The 15,536-nt window shown below is 38.0% G+C and overlaps 3 protein-coding genes across 4 annotated transcripts; all 3 read left to right on the forward strand.

The window, feature by feature from the left end:
- Window positions 1-230: 230 nt before the first annotated feature.
- On the forward strand, window positions 231-1,884 carry FLA8 (FASCICLIN-like arabinogalactan protein 8). Its single transcript, XM_089611111.1, has one exon. It carries the CDS (start codon window positions 343-345, stop codon window positions 1,573-1,575), a length of 1,233 nt encoding a protein of 410 aa, XP_089467237.1. The 5' UTR covers window positions 231-342; the 3' UTR covers window positions 1,576-1,884.
- Window positions 1,885-8,222: 6,338 nt separating this feature from the next.
- LOC149400455 (zinc finger protein-like protein) lies at window positions 8,223-12,237 on the forward strand. Of its 2 annotated transcripts, none has more exons than XM_089611109.1 (7): window positions 8,223-8,636; window positions 8,965-9,416; window positions 9,673-9,787; window positions 9,908-10,585; window positions 11,243-11,320; window positions 11,442-11,558; window positions 11,876-12,237. In XM_089611109.1, exons 1-7 carry the CDS (start codon window positions 8,325-8,327, stop codon window positions 12,098-12,100), a joined length of 1,977 nt encoding a protein of 658 aa, XP_089467235.1. In that variant the 5' UTR covers window positions 8,223-8,324; the 3' UTR covers window positions 12,101-12,237. The 2 variants fall into 2 exon arrangements, with proteins under 2 accessions (XP_089467235.1, XP_089467236.1); XM_089611110.1 differs by having other exon boundaries at window positions 11,682-11,925.
- Window positions 12,238-13,693: 1,456 nt separating this feature from the next.
- On the forward strand, window positions 13,694-15,508 carry LOC149400456 (Cyclophilin-like peptidyl-prolyl cis-trans isomerase family protein). Its single transcript, XM_089612300.1, has 5 exons — window positions 13,694-13,933; window positions 14,014-14,088; window positions 14,194-14,355; window positions 14,817-14,975; window positions 15,060-15,508. Exons 1-5 carry the CDS (start codon window positions 13,931-13,933, stop codon window positions 15,141-15,143), a joined length of 483 nt encoding a protein of 160 aa, XP_089468426.1. The 5' UTR covers window positions 13,694-13,930; the 3' UTR covers window positions 15,144-15,508.
- Window positions 15,509-15,536: the final 28 nt, after the last annotated feature.

A 15,536-nucleotide genomic window follows, 5' to 3' on the forward strand; every position in this document is an offset into this window, starting at 1 on the left:
CAAAATATATAGGGCATAAATTCGATTTTCTATTAAAATCTGAAATCTAATCCCCATAAAAATAAAAATAAAGGAGAAAAAGGATAGAATAGAAGAGAGTCAGAAGCCTATTTTTTTTTCAATTTTCCAGCTGTGTTTGCCAATCCTCGCATCACATGGCGTCCCTAAAATCCCCCACCAAATCCCTTAACCCAACCACGCAACCCTCTGTAACTAACCCTGGTTAATTCCCAATACCTTTCTTTTCCTTTTATTCCCTTTCTCTCCTCTCTCTCTGACACTGTCCTCACACAGCACAACATAGCACACAGTCTCTCTCTCTCTCAAAGAAAGCCACTCATAATGAGCGCGTTACAGCTGGTCTTCGTACTGGCGGCCATGAGCGCCGTCGTCTCCGGCCACAACATCACGGCGATGCTGAAGGACTTCCCGGAGTACAGCGAGTTCAGCGACTACCTCACCAAAACCAGACTCGCCGACGAGGTCAACAGCCGGCAAACAATCACCGTCCTCGCGTTGACCAACTCGGAAATGGACGCAATCGCAAAGAAGCCTCTCTCAGTCATCAAGAGCGTTCTCAGCCTCCACATTGTCCTCGACTACTACGACCCGCAAAAACTCCACAAAATCCCCGAAGGCTCAACCCTAACCACCACTCTTTACCAAACTACCGGAAATGCCCCTGGGAAGCTCGGCTTCGTCAACATCACCGACTTGAAGGGCGGCAAAGTCGGCTTCGGCTCAGCCGCGCCGGGATCCAAGCTCGACTCGTCCTACACCAAGTCGGTCAAGCAGATTCCGTACAATATCTCCGTGCTCGAGATCAGCCAGCCGATCCTCGCGCCGGGGATCTTAACGGCTCCGGCTCCGTCGGCTTCCGACGTTAATGTAACGGCGTTGCTCGAGAAAGCTGGATGTAAAACGTTCGCCTCTTTGATCGCCTCCACCGGAGTCGTTAAGACCTACTCGGCGGCGATGGAGAAGGGACTAACGGTGTTCGCTCCGAACGACGAGGCGTTCAAGGCCGAAGATGTTCCAGATCTGACGAAGCTCACCAGCGCCGAGACAGTTTCGCTTCTTCTCTACCATTCTCTTCCTTCCTACACTCCCAAGGGGACTCTCAAGACCACCAAGGGCTCGCTCTCCACGCTCGCCACCGGCGGCTCGGGGAAGTACGGTATCACCGTCACCACCGCTGGGGATGACGTCACTCTCCACACCGGAGTCGGTCCCTCGAGGCTCGCCGACACCGTGGTCGACTCACCGCCGTTCGTCATCTTCTCCGTCGACAGTGTGCTCCTTCCGTTCGAGCTTTTCGGAAAGGCTCCGGCACCTGCGCCGGCGGGAGAGCCGGTTGCTGCTCCGGCGCCGGAACCGGTGCTTCCTCCGACTCCGGCCTCTGCTCCGTCGCCGCTCGCGGATTCGCCTCCGGCGCCGCCGATGGATTCTCCGGATGGATCGCCGGCGGGAGGGCCTGGCGCGGATGCAGCTGACAGTACGGCGCCCAATGGCGCCGGAGCGCTTGCTCCGGTGCCGGCGTTGTTTGTGGTGATGGCAATGGTGTTGATGTCGTAAATTCGCTAGTGTTTTTTTTTACGTCGTTTTGTTTTTATATATGTCGTTTTTTTGTTTGTTTTGGGTTTGTTATTAGAAGGGGAAAAAAAAGATGTCTTTTGTTTGATTTAATTTATTCCATAATTTCATTGATGGAGTGGTGTACTTCTACGACTATGAGCTTGGTTTGCTGCAGATTTTAGCAGCAATGGCAGTGAACTTCTTGTTGATGCTTTTCTTAATTGGTTCAGCTTCTTTCCACTTTCCAGTACTCTATTTCCTTATCAATTTAGTGGTTTACTTTTTATTTATTGATATTATTGGGTGTTTTATCGCGTGCTTCGCATCAAGTTTCCTTATGGTGGACAGTGTCGGTGGGTAGTGATTGGAATCCGGGTTTTTGCATAGATTTTTGTCGCAATGGACTGTGAGCCCACGTGGATACGAGTGGTCCCCATTCTCTTTTTCTCTCTCCATATCTGGCCCCCACTTTATTCATTTGAAATTTTTTGGCTGTAAGTTTAATTATTCGATCTTTCTAGAACCCGACATTATTAATGTTAATGTGTTGGACTTGTGCGTACAATTCAACTGGTGCTTGTGTTTTAGCTTGTAATCTGCACTGAACTTATTAGTTTAACTTACAGGGCATTTCAAACTGGAAATAAAATAAATAAAACGAGCTTTTACAATGCTGGTCAAAGGAAAGAAAAGAAAATATACGGGGCTTATACTTATTTGAATGAATCGCCGAAAAATTGCTACAGCTAATAATTTATGATCTCTACACGTAACTTAACATTGTGCAAATCCAAAGCATAATTTGCGGTCGTTGACCCCACACGTAATTTGAAATCCTCATGGTTTGAGTTGTTTAAGGTAATAAGAATATTAAATTGAATGGAAGACTGAATTGAACATGTCATGCATGAGAAAATCATGGCCAGAGTCCTCTCTTCAATATTAAAAAAAAAAAAAAAAACTAAAAATGAAGACTCGACATCACAAATTCACAATCATGCTTTAGCTTCATAAATTCACTAATAATGGAAATTAGTAATAGACCCACTGATGGAATTAATAGCATTAAAAAAACCCTTACATTGGTTAATACACATACATATATACATGCATGCATAAAATAGGAAACGTCATTTAAACAAGAATGATGTTGCTATCTAGCTATTTTTAAGTTTGTTCATGGTAAAATAGTTAATTTTTTTTAAGTTGAGACAAAATAGTGTAAATTTTAATAAAACCTCCAAAAATACCCTCACATCGCTAGGCATCCAAACTCGGCTCTGCGCGTCGTCCATCAGATCTCGCTAGACGCTGATTGCCGCGTCGCCGACAGGCTCGAGCGACGAAGAGAAAATCGCGATCTCACCACGAGGGATTCTGAACGCGCGACGGAGGATCGATTCGGGATCGGAGCTCAGCGACGGATCGGAGGCCTCCATAGCCGCGATGCACGAGTTAGGCGGCGAGTCACACTGCAGAATAGTCGAATCGCTGAGTCGGCTGAGCCGATCGTGGAGAGTGATTTGGGTGTGGAGTTTATGGTTAGGGTATGGCGACTAACGCGCCGGCGACGGCCAGGACGAGGAGGATAAAAGCGAAGATCGCGATGAGATTGTGTTTCTTCGTCGAATAGGGTTTTTGAAGCGATTGGTCTTAGAGTTGGTCATAGTCTTTGGATGGCTTCGCCATCGATCGTCATCACCGTCACCATCACTGCCTTTTTTTTTTTTTTTTTTTTTCTTCTTCTTCTAGTTCATAGAAGAGTTGATTAAATATTTTGAAAGCTGATTAAATATTTTGACATTTCGTTGCCTTCTCGTTGCATATTACTAGACTTCAAACATTTTGTTGCCAATTTAGATGGCGGATTGAATATTTTGAAGGCACGATCAATTTTTTTTTAAAACATGTACCTTGACTGAAATCAGGTAACTTGTTTGTGTGTTTTGGAACTAGATTAACAAAATTAAAGGTATGATTAAATTTTTTGAAAATTTGTTGCCTATTTTTTATGATGGAATTAGTTTTTAAACTATTTGGTATATATAAAAAGTGTAAAAAAATAATGGATTAAAATTTTGGACACCTAAATTAATTATTTTGAAAATTTTGAAAAAACAGGTTCACCCAAAAATTAAAAGTATATCAATATTTTTACACTATAAGTGGTTAGACATCACTAATTTATAAAACTTTTGCTATTTTACTAAACATTTAGTTTGAATTAGCTACTTCGTACTTTAAACAAATATTTTATAGCATAAATTATTCAATTTATGAACGTCAACAATTAACAAAAAAATGATTGCGGCCAAATTTCACTTTGTACGTCTTTTATCGACATCGAAAATGTAGGACAGAAGTCACAAAATTACCATCGGGGTTATACAATCAAACTTGCAAAGAAAAAAAGAAGGTAACATTTTTTTTTTGTCCAACGATAAGAAGAAGCAAAAGGGGCACGATTTCATCGGCGTCGGTCAGTTCTACGGGTTTATCACGACTTTAATTTGGGAAAACCTAGTATGCTAATTCCCTCTTGAATACCACTTAATCTATCTCGAGTATAAACGGGTCTAATTGTTTGACGAACTTACATCTTTTGACTTAAATTTTATTAAAACAAACAATTGCATTTGCTAAGGATATACGGGCAACTACACAAACCGCCTAGTCTATCTAGATCTAGGTCGAAATGTAAGCGAACGGATTGAGCACACTTGATTATCCTCTAGGTGCTTAAACAAGTCTAGGGGTCCTTTTTTAGTTAGCTACTCTAAGAAAATATATCACTCTAAAATTAATTCCCTTGAGTACCACATCCACATGCAAGCACACTCCTATATGATTTAACAACCGAACTAAATTACATGACTACACCTCACCTAAACTTGGGTATTTGGAATGAAAATAGGGTGAAATTCCATTCCTTCTGGCCAATTTATAGGAATGGAAATTTCTTTCCACTGACAATGCATGAAGGGAATTATTTCTTCCGTTGACCGGCGGAAATCAAGGGAAATGGTACGGAAATGTTCCTTCAAATTGTTTTTGTTGATTTCAGCCTTTGTTTTATTCTTTATTTTTTAACCCCTCATTTTTCTTATCCTATAAATATCACCCTTGATCACATAATTTCCTCACAATTTTCTCATATAATTTATTCTCCTACCCTCTTTAACTACTATAACTCTCATAAAATATTAATATATACTTGTTTTATTATAAAATTTCTAATTTAATTTTCATATATAATTTTAGTATGTATTTTTAATATACAAATTTAGTAAAAATTATCGTTTTCTCCACTTTTTTTTTGTTCTTCTTCATATATAGTTTGTAATATAGTTTTAATAGGTAATTTTAATATATAAATGTAGTATATAGTTTGTAAGATTTTATGAGTTTAAAAAACTAAATTACTCTCAATTTTCTCACTTTACATTTTAGTCTTTATGTAAAAAACACTACATTTAATCCTTTATAAAAGTATTTATTTTAATTATTATTTTTTATGTATGAAAATAAAAATTTCCACCAATGGAATGAAAATTCCCTTCTATAATGAGTGAAATTCAGGTCAACACTAATAACTCCTTCCAGTCAAGCACAAAATTCCGTGTTCTATGGAAGTGAATTCCACTTCCTTCCATAAGCACAAGTTTAGTCATCTCCCCTTTTAAGAATTTAGCTCAGCATTACTTTTATTAAACAAAATCAAAATTGAAATAAGTAAAAACATCAAAGGATATAAGAAATGAAGACATGAAACTTCAATTCAATAACAAATCAACAATCAATATCAAAGTTCCAATTCCAAATCCACAAACTCAAATCAACAATAATGGATAACATTAATCTAAATCTAACCCAAATCAACACTGAGTAGTTTCAAATATCCAAATACAATTCATCAAAACATCACATGAGTCTAAATCCAACTCAACAAGTTAAACTAAAATAAGTATTTAAAAAAAAAAGAGAACGAGAGAAGAGTAAAACTAATGAATGAGTGTATAAATAATGACGATGGAGGTAGCTGTCACAAGCTCCTCTCTTTATTCTTCTTCTTCAATCCAAAAGCTCATAATTCTCAATGGGCTTCCTTAGATTTCAATGCCCAAAACTTATTCCGAATTTCATGTCAAGTGTAATGTTCAAAATCATATAAATTAAGAGTATATGGGATATGTTTAAAGCATTTGGACTCTTGGATATCATCCAAAGGGCAAAAATACACAAAAAGACTTGTGAATTGGCGCATCCGGCCACTTGTTTGGCGCGAAGCTCCGCTTTAAAAATTTTGATAATGGCGCGGCGCACCGTGCTGTATACTCTAAAATTGGCTTTTAAAGTGCGCCGCGTTGAACCTCTCTTTTCTAACGCGCGCACCAATTTGTTGTTTTGATGCCCCATGACTTCCAAAATGTCTCTAATGTGCCGAAAAATGCTTTCCATTGGCTTTATTAAGATCGAAACACTTTTTTTTAGCTCAAAGACTTGAAATTTTGCTAAAAAAAACAATATAACATCAAAACAGTTATCAACAGGTATCGATTCTTGCTCAAAAGGCATTAATAACTGTAAATTAATCACACTTATCATCGAGCTGTTGATAATTCATAAATTATAAAAGTCTCACGAAACATAAAACGTGTTAAATGCATAAATTTTATAATAAGTATTTTTATAATCCAGAAAAACACGTTTCACACAGGTTCTTGATCTTCTATACTATCATGACTATAGTGTGGCTAAATATCAAAACTCTCATAAGAACACAGATTATAAGGACTTGCATATAATCCCGCTATTTTAATTTTCAGGCGTCTAACACAGTTTTTAGTTTGTTCTTCATGATCCTCGAGATCTTCAAGATGGATCGACAGAAAGTCTTGCTAGTCTTTCTCTGAATTAATTAAGACAAAGGCGTGAATCAACACTTTTGTTCACAGATTAATCCAACGAGTGAGTCAGAATAATTTTCTCTTCACGAGAAGTGTAAAAGTAAAAACTTTCTCAAGCACAGAGAGAAAATTTGACTTCAGCATACAAGGGAGTTGGACGATTGTTCCTCTATGCCTAACCCCTTTTATTATAGTTTTTTAACGACTTAGGGTTACACCCGCCTACAATAAGCACATTCAAATCCAAGTGACATTTTTCATGCTACTTAACTATTAATATTTTTATATGTTAAAGCTTCTTTTATAAAATATAAAAGTGTTCCATGAAACCAAAGTTTTGAGCTTGTAATCAATATAAATACATATTCAGAACAAGAATATTCTAATTCATTTCATCATAGCCAACTAGCTCACTATCGACATAATAACTCAAAACAAAGATGAACATGAATTTGAGTGTATATAAGGTTTCCTATTTTTCTTTTAATTTGTTAAATCTTGGTGATATTCCACTAAACTCCCAAGATTGCACTATCAAAATTATCATAATTATATATACTTGATTGTGAAACATTGTCCAATTAATATAGTTAGTACGTGAGCACCTACCCTTGAGGTTCATGCCATGACTTGAAGGATGTATATTACTATTATACCATTCCAACTATACATGAGCCCTGAGTTCCATTGATTCTCAAGCGAAGATTATTTTGTCACTCACAGTGCAGGATTGATGCTAGATTCAACTATCAAGTGAGCAAAAATCATGAGAGCTGAATTTTATTTGTGGTGTTTACTGTTTTTCACTGATTATACTTGCCATCTTCTAAAATAGAAGTATTTAAACATATATATATATATATATATATATATATATATATATATATATAGCTATAAACAAATGCTTCTAGATCGAGTATATATAATTTTGGATTCTAAGAGCACCTCTTGATTAAAGTTGATCATAACTGTGACCATTATTTGTGATTTCAATTTGTGACTTGTAATGATTTCTTAAATGCTCATCTTTTCAAGGCATGTTTTGGTCATGTGTGGCATCCCGGTACATGCTCTCATCAGTGAGATGAATATGTAATCTTTTGTTTAATAATTATTTAGGCTTAGACGAATTTTTGTTACGTAATTTTAAATTTTAAATTGTCTACGTGCTTACACTAGATAGAACGTCTTTCCCAATTTTGTTTTCATGTGTAAAAAATAAAAATGACAATACGTAAATTTCAAATCACCAGTTAATTTTTCAAAACATTTCTATCATTATATCTAGCATCACATTTCCGTAAAATAAAATAAAGGATATGATATAATTACCGATTTAAGTTAGAAATTCTACATAACCCGATTAATTCTCAAATTTCTAAAACTACCAATTTGAATCAAAACTCATACAAAAAGCATATTTGGTCACTAGACAAACTACAAGAGCATACTTAAACATACTTTTTTATTTATAATTTTTTCGACCTAAAAGTTATTAATAAACCCGGCTGATCATGAAAATTTAAATAAATTGAAAATATTCAAACGCACAATATGGTAAAAGGGTTTAAGTACAACTTAAAAGCAGTATCATGAAATTAAATTGATTAAATTCCTAGAATTAAAAATATAATTTCGAGTACAAAGGGTAATTTGTTTATAGAATGAAATACTTATTTTTGTTTTTATAACAATCTAATATAAAATCGTTAAGCAGGCATTTTGATTAAACCCGAAACAGGATTATTGTGCTGAATCCCAAACGAGACTTTCGAAGTCCATATAGTCCAACTCAAAAGCCGAAAGCTTATCGTCGTCTTGAGTTCTGAGCCAAAGAAAGCTATGGCGGTTCAGTCAGAGCCTTCTTCCTCGACCGCGAAGACCGAGAAACGACACCGTTCAATCTTCGAAGTGTCGGAAAATTTCTTCGACTCGTGTGCCCTCATTCCTTCTCCGCATTATATAACCTTGGAAGCACCGCCCGAGCCCTCCAAAACCACCGCTCTCGAATCGCTCAGTGAAGAGGCCGAGTCGGAAAATCGCTCCCAAAACGCCGTCGCTGCACCGAGGCTGACCTGCAACATCTGCAAATCCGAGTTCGATTCGCTCCAAGACCAGCGCTCGCATTTCAAGTGCGATATTCATCGATTCAACGTAATATCTCGATTCATTTTTGTTAATATTGTTTCGGAACTTCAATTTTCTTATCATCTGAAATCGTATTGATTGGGAATAAGTATTATAAAATTGAGAGTCAAATTGGTTAAATTTTATAGAGAAAAAATTGTTTGTTCAAATTTATTTATTTTTTGTCATGAAGTCGAGGATCATCATGTTCGAATTTACAAATTTTGCATTAGGAACCAACGTGAATTCGATTCCCTGTTGTTAAGCTTGTTTTGTAACCTCAATTTTTCTCATCATCTTGAATAGCATTGATTGTGAGTATCATCGTGTTTGAATTTTACATAATATGCAATAGGTTAAGTTGAGTATTGCTGGAAAGAATATCGTGAAGGAAGATGATTTTGACGAACTTACACCTGATTCGTTCAAAGACTTCGACGTTTCAAGTATATCAGGATCCGAAGACGAGGCTGAGAAAGAAGTTCATCCCCGAAAGTTTTTGGCCGGGGCTCCTAAGCAAAAGTTGTTCATACTGCTTCCGACGGGCGAGAGAGTCTCGGTGTGGAAGTGTTTGGTTACAGATGAGTCTGCAGATCTGACGTTCGATAACGATAAAGGAGGGTTTTCAGGCGCCGGTGAGATTGTACCGGGTTTGAAGGAGAAGGATGTTGTTGATAGGCTTAAGGGTTTTGTTTCCGAGCCGAGGGACGGTACGCGTTTCAGGGTTTTGTTGCTGGTGAGCGGTGGTCATTTTGCAGGCTGTGTGTTTGATGGTAACTCCGTCGTGGCTCACAAAACGTTTCACAGGTTGGTCGGTTGTTTTTTCTTTTTCCTGTTTAGCCTTTTCACATATCTGCCAAATTGAATAAGCTTTTTCATGGAATGTAGTTTGGGCTGCACATTCTTTATTTAGTTTTGGCTGACATTTTCACTCTCCAAAATTAATGTCCAACTTGACATTGGCCAGTGTAGCCCTTTCATTCTTTAGTCTTTGAAGGATATCTTTACTAATTGGAACTTGGTTTTTAGATTTGCTGACAGATTTCATTTTGGTCATTTTTAGATATGTTGTGAGGGCTAAGGCGGGAAAGAAACAGTCTTCAAATGATGCAAGTGGCAGGGTTGCTCATTCTGCTGGAGCCTCACTTCGGAGATACAACGAGCTTGCGTTGAAAAAGGTACTGATTACAGCTTTGAGTTTTCGACTACAGGACCCATGTTTAGGAGAATTATTTAGCAGCCCGGAAATTGTATTTTTAGTTTATCTCTTAATTTGCGAAAACTTGGCTAATGTATAGGAAATTCAAGAACTGCTCGCAGCTTGGAAGCCTTATTTTGATGCTTCCTCTTGTGTTTTTGTAAATGCTGCTTCCAACAGCCGTCAACTACTTTTCAGCGGTGGAAAACCTTGCTTTAGCCATACCCATTGTGCTGTCCGCCACATTCCATTAACCGTTCGAAGGCCTACACTGAAAGAGGCTCGACGGCTTTACAGTCAACTGACTCAAATTACCCACGAAGTAGACGAGAACGAGATACCTTCAAGTGCTGCAAGTGATTCTCTTCCTCTATATAGCGAAGTGCCTGCAAGCAATGGAAGCGAAACAGCTTGCAAAGAGATAACGATCAATGAATCAATTGATGAGAATTTGAATAAGCATCCCAGTGATAAAGTTCAAAGCGAAGCCTCTTTACCATGTGAGGCTGAAAGCGGGGAAACATGTTCGGCCACCCCATTACATGAAGCTGCACGGTCTAACAACGCCGAAGAGGTTTTGGAATTGTTGGAGCAGGGTCTTGATCCTTGCACCATGGACGAAAGGGGTCGGACTCCATACATGCTGACAAGTGACAAAGAGGTCAGAAATACTTTCAGACGATTCATGGCCTTAAACCTGGATACGTGGGATTGGCATGCTGCTAAAGTACCTAGTGCATTGACAAAAGAGATGGAGGAATCTCAGGCAGTTAAACAGGTATCTTTTGTGTATCCTTGTTGCTGGTTTTTTTATGAATGTTAATAACTTAACCCCAAAGGGTTGGTCTAGTGGTAAGGGTGATTCTTGAGACCTTAAAAGACCCCAGTTCGATTCCCCCTGGACTTAACAATTGGGGCCACTGGGTTAGTCTCCCGGTCGATAATGCCAGGGCCTCGTGGAATTTAGTCAGGTCCAACCCAAACACCACGGTTATAAAAAAATGAATGTTAATAACTCAGACTTTGGGAGTTCCCAGATAAGTCTACAGGATCTTCGTTATTTATGCATGGATACTAGGATACGATTATGGCCGTTTGAGATTGTACTGAATGGATAAATATTACTGTGACGTCCATAAAGCTATGTTGCTTTTTTTATTTTTTTATTTTTATTTTTATACCAGAAGTGTGAATTTACTAAACAAAAGTATGATGGAATGCTTACTAGGCTTATTGTCTTCACATTTTAACCATCAATCGTGAGCAATCTTCTTGTTACTGACTTAATTTTTTTTTAAAGCAAGATTTAGTTGTTTTATTTAATCAAAATATAGAACACCTGATGTTGCTGGTACAAATACAATTACTATGGTTGTGATTTATGTTTTTTTCAAATGTTAACATATTAGCTATTCTCTTTTGGATGATTTCTCAGGCAGAAAAAGACGCCAAGAGGAAAGCAAGAGCAAAGGAATTGAAGAAGCTTCGTAAAACAAAGGAAAAGAAAGCCCAGGTGCGTGTATAAAACAAAAATTTGGCATTGTTTCATTAAAATTTCGTTATCTTGCATACTTTATTTCCTCCATTTAAATTCAGGTCCTTATCTTTAAACAAATAATGTTGGGAATTTGCAGGCCGAGGCTGCGGAATTAGAGAAAGCGACAAAAGCATCACAAGCTCAGGGGACTTCTTCTTCTTCAGCACCTGTTAAAGGGCAACCTCAACCTTCTATGTTGCGACTTTCTAAAGAGGTGAGCTTAAATCTTCTTGCAAACAAACCCTTTACATCTCTCAAAGCTCTCTCCCTCGCGCCCGAGTGCGTGTGTGTGTGTATAAATACACTTCATACTCAAACTAACGAGGACAAGTGCCAGTTTGGTATTGTTGTAGCTTTTGCAATCATCGGCATCAGCTGTGTTGCCAGTAAAATTAAATACAAGAATCATTAAAGTCAAGTCGCACAAAACTCTGATTTCGAACGGAAGATTGACGAGAACGCGGGGGGGTCAAAAGTGGAAATACCAAACTGGCCATAACAATCTTGTCTGTTGTGTTTTGCGATCATCAGGAGGAACTGAGGAGAAAACAAGCAGACGAGAGGGAAAAGAGAGCGGCGGCGGCGGAGAGAAGAATGGCAGCGACAACAGTGAGTGGTGACCAATCAGGCTCTGACGTTGTTTGCGCTTGTTGCGGTGTCTCATTGGCTGGCAAAGTGCCGTTCCATCGCTACAGCTACAAGTATTGTACCTCATCATGCATGCACGTCCACTCGGAGATGCTTCAGGATGGGTGACTGATGATGAGTGTTTTTTTTTATTTTTTTTAATTTTTATTCTATACATGAAGAAAGATACGAAAATAAACGTGTGAAATACTATCCATACACAAGGGCAATGATTAATTTGAGGAAGTTTTGATTTTTCTGCTAAAGATACGTACTTTGCGTCCGAATTTGAGCAACTTTTAGCTTTGCTCAATATGGCATGAGAAGCACAATTGTACTGCACCACAAAGTCTGTAACCTGTTATCCTTATTTACCATATGGCATGAGAAATACCTAGTTTTGATAAGAAGCTAAGTTACTCAGAAGTGTGAATTACATTTATTTATCATATTTTTACTCAAATTTGCGTGACTGAAAGTTGATTCAGCTACGCTCATGGTGTTTATTAGGCAAGCCTTATCTTCAATAAGGTGAAAAACAACATTCCAACATAAAACAACACCATTAAAAATGGCATTCACGGGTCTCGGCGGTTGAGGCTTGCAAGCGAGGGCAGTTGAAGGGGCTTCCCGAATGTCGGCTTTGAGCCAACAGATCCGACTATGGAGTTTTGACTAACGGCGATAGAGACAAACTTGGTCACTTCAAGTAAACGAAATGAGCCAAAAAGATATACACCTCTCTGCAAATGCCTTAACGAGCAACAAATGACTTGCCTCTTTGCAAACAACTCGACCAGCGAGACACATCTCTCCACGCAGTTCCATGGGCGACAAACACTTCTCCGTGAAAGACTCGATGAGAGATGGACACCTCTTTGCGAACGATATACACCTCTCAGCGAATGACTATGAGCAATAGATACCTCTTCATGAACGACTTGACAAGCAATTGACACCTCTCCACTAACGAATCAACAAGCGATTGACACTTCTCCGCGAATGATTTAGCGAGAACACTTATCCGCAAAGGACTAGATAAGGGATAAACACATCTCTACAAATGACTCGACGAGTCATGGACACCTCTCCTCCAACAAATCGACGAGCAACATAACCCTCTTTGTGAATGACTCATAGCTCATTTTCTTTGTTTTGTTAAGGTGATAGAGATTATGAGACCCATCTTCGGGCGAAGATGATAATAATAAGAGTGTTGTTTGACCTATTGTTTTTGTTTTTCGAGAATTTTTTAGTGATTGTGGAATTACGAGTTTGTCCGTTTATTGTCACGTGTGTTCTTTATTGTTGATCTAAAAAATAGTATAAACTATATATACCTTGGATCATGTATAGCATTGCACGTAACAAAAATAAGCATAAAGAAATTAGATCTTATATAATGTATATTGATACTTCCACTTGTGGTTTTTTTTTCAATATTTGAGGTACCATTTTCTGACCACTTAAGGGAAAACAAATTACTGATTGTGGCTTCTAAGAAAATTCTTAAACAAACTTAACCTTTTAGGTATAAATGTGATATGATCAAATTTCACTTGTTATATCGTTAATATATTTTGATGTGATTATTAAATGGCGAAAGAGAGACAAAATGATAATATAATATGATAATGATGAGCGAGCAATTAAAGGCGAAAATTGGATGTGAAAATAGTTGTAAATAATATTCCAACTACAAAACTAGTGAGTTCAAAATATCAATTTAAAGCATTTTTTTGGGCATAAAAATTAAAAATTCTTATTAGAAATCTCTGGTGAGCTCTGGAAAGAAGGCTAAGTTAGTTGTGCTTGTGAGAGAGAGAGACGTGACAATCCCGGCAAAATATTTTCTAATTCTTCATAATTATTTAGCGCGAGCTCTCAGCTCAAGCGACACACAGCAAGACTCTCAGACCAAGCAGTCCCCTAAAATCTGCTGACGGAAAGAAAAAAAAAATGGTTAGTCTTAAATCGATTCTTGCTTTTGTCTAGGGTTTAGTTGCGTTCACAATCGTATTAACCAGAATCGCTTTTTTCAGTCTGTGACTCTACACACAAATCTGGGCGACATCAAGTGCGAGATCTTCTGCGACGAGGTTCCGAAATCCGCGGAGGTTCGTATCGTATATTATTGAGCATTTTGGCACTCTCTCTTTCGCTTGCTCGTTTATACTGAGAATTTGATGTTTGTTAATGGTGGTATTGACGACGAAGTACAGAACTTTCTGGCTCTATGTGGTAGTGGCTACTACGATGGGACGATATTCCACAGAAACATTAAAGGTTTCATGATCCAAGGTGGTGACCCAACTGGTACAGGCAAAGGTGGGACCAGCATTTGGGGCAAGAAGTTCAACGACGAGATTAGAGAGTCCCTCAAGGTAATACCAACTAACAACCTTCTTTATCTCGTTCATAGCAATGACTGCAAAAGAACTTCAACGGGAATTAAGGCTCGGCGTGCGATTTGTTCTTAGCCTAGAGTTGTAAATGCATTGCCCGTGTTATCATAGAGTTGAAGAAACTGTAATGACCTATTTGTATGAAGTCTCCTACGTTTAAGTTCCGATCTCGAGTGCATTACTGTTTTGTGTCGAGACTTGAGAGTAGTCCGGTGTGACAACGAGAATGGATTTTGAGTCTGGTTTTGTGGTTGTATATCTATTTCGAGACACATGAGACTGAAACTTTCATGACCTATTGAAAGTTTCCATCTTTTGAGATCTGATCTCTAACGCATTTCCGCTGTCTGCACTGTATTGAAAAAGTAGTCTGGTTTGTCAACATCATCTAATTTTTGAATCTGGTTCTTCTTGATTCACCTTTTTTTTTTTCCTCACAGCACAATGCAAGAGGGACAATGTCGATGGCAAACAGTGGACCAAACACGAACGGAAGCCAGTTCTTCTTAACCTACGCTAAACAACCACATCTGAACGGTTTATACACCGTGTTTGGCAAAGTAATTCACGGCTTCGAAGTTTTGGACATCATGGAAAAGGTTTGTTATGAGAGTTTCCGTCTCTTTATTTGGTGATCATTATTTGCTGAGATATATACTAACGGGCATTCTGAATCACTGCAGACTCAAACGGGGCCGTTAGATCGACCTCTTGCTGAGATTCGGCTCAATCGTGTGACTATACATGCGAATCCACTTGCTGGCTAGGTGGTATTTTTTTAAAAAAAAAACCATTATATGTATAGCAGGCAAGACTTTGAAGTTTGAAGCTATCCACACTGACACTTAAGTTGCTAACAAGAAGCGTTGATTTGCCGAGCAGTGAAATTTTTCCCAGAAAGTTTTTCTACAGATATTATAATTGAGAGTTTTAAGTTGTAGATCTAAGATTTCCAATTCGTATTCTAAAACAATGTTTGGTGCGTAGTAGATGTGATTTCAATTTATATAATTTAAATTGAATTAGCGTTTAGATGTGCTGAAGAAATATTTTTGTAAAGAAAAGTTATTTGTATGCGCACTTTTTAGAATTTATATAGAAGTGAAAGGTAATCATCAATTCTCAATTCTAGTTGAATCCATAAAGTAGTAATTTTGAAG

This window comes from Urtica dioica, chromosome 4, assembly GCF_054948205.1.
Source record: "Urtica dioica subsp. dioica isolate 48M chromosome 4, U.dioica_male_clone48M_v1_H2, whole genome shotgun sequence".
In the NCBI taxonomy this organism is placed as follows: Eukaryota; Viridiplantae; Streptophyta; class Magnoliopsida; order Rosales; family Urticaceae; genus Urtica; species Urtica dioica.

Excerpts from the sequence above, each read along its gene's own strand:
- FLA8 (XM_089611111.1), top strand. The coding sequence starts at position 343 with ATGAGCGCGTTACAGCTGGTCTTCGTACTGGCGGCCATGAGCGCCGTC.
- LOC149400455 (XM_089611109.1), top strand. The coding sequence starts at position 8,325 with ATGGCGGTTCAGTCAGAGCCTTCTTCCTCGACCGCGAAGACCGAGAAA. Across the intron at positions 9,788-9,907 it reads ACGAGCTTGCGTTGAAAAAG|GAAATTCAAGAACTGCTCGC; the intron begins GTACTGATTACA and ends GCTAATGTATAG. Across the intron at positions 11,321-11,441 it reads CAAAGGAAAAGAAAGCCCAG|GCCGAGGCTGCGGAATTAGA; the intron begins GTGCGTGTATAA and ends GGGAATTTGCAG.
- LOC149400456 (XM_089612300.1), top strand. Across the intron at positions 14,356-14,816 it reads AGATTAGAGAGTCCCTCAAG|CACAATGCAAGAGGGACAAT; the intron begins GTAATACCAACT and ends TTTTCCTCACAG. Across the intron at positions 14,976-15,059 it reads TTTTGGACATCATGGAAAAG|ACTCAAACGGGGCCGTTAGA; the intron begins GTTTGTTATGAG and ends GAATCACTGCAG.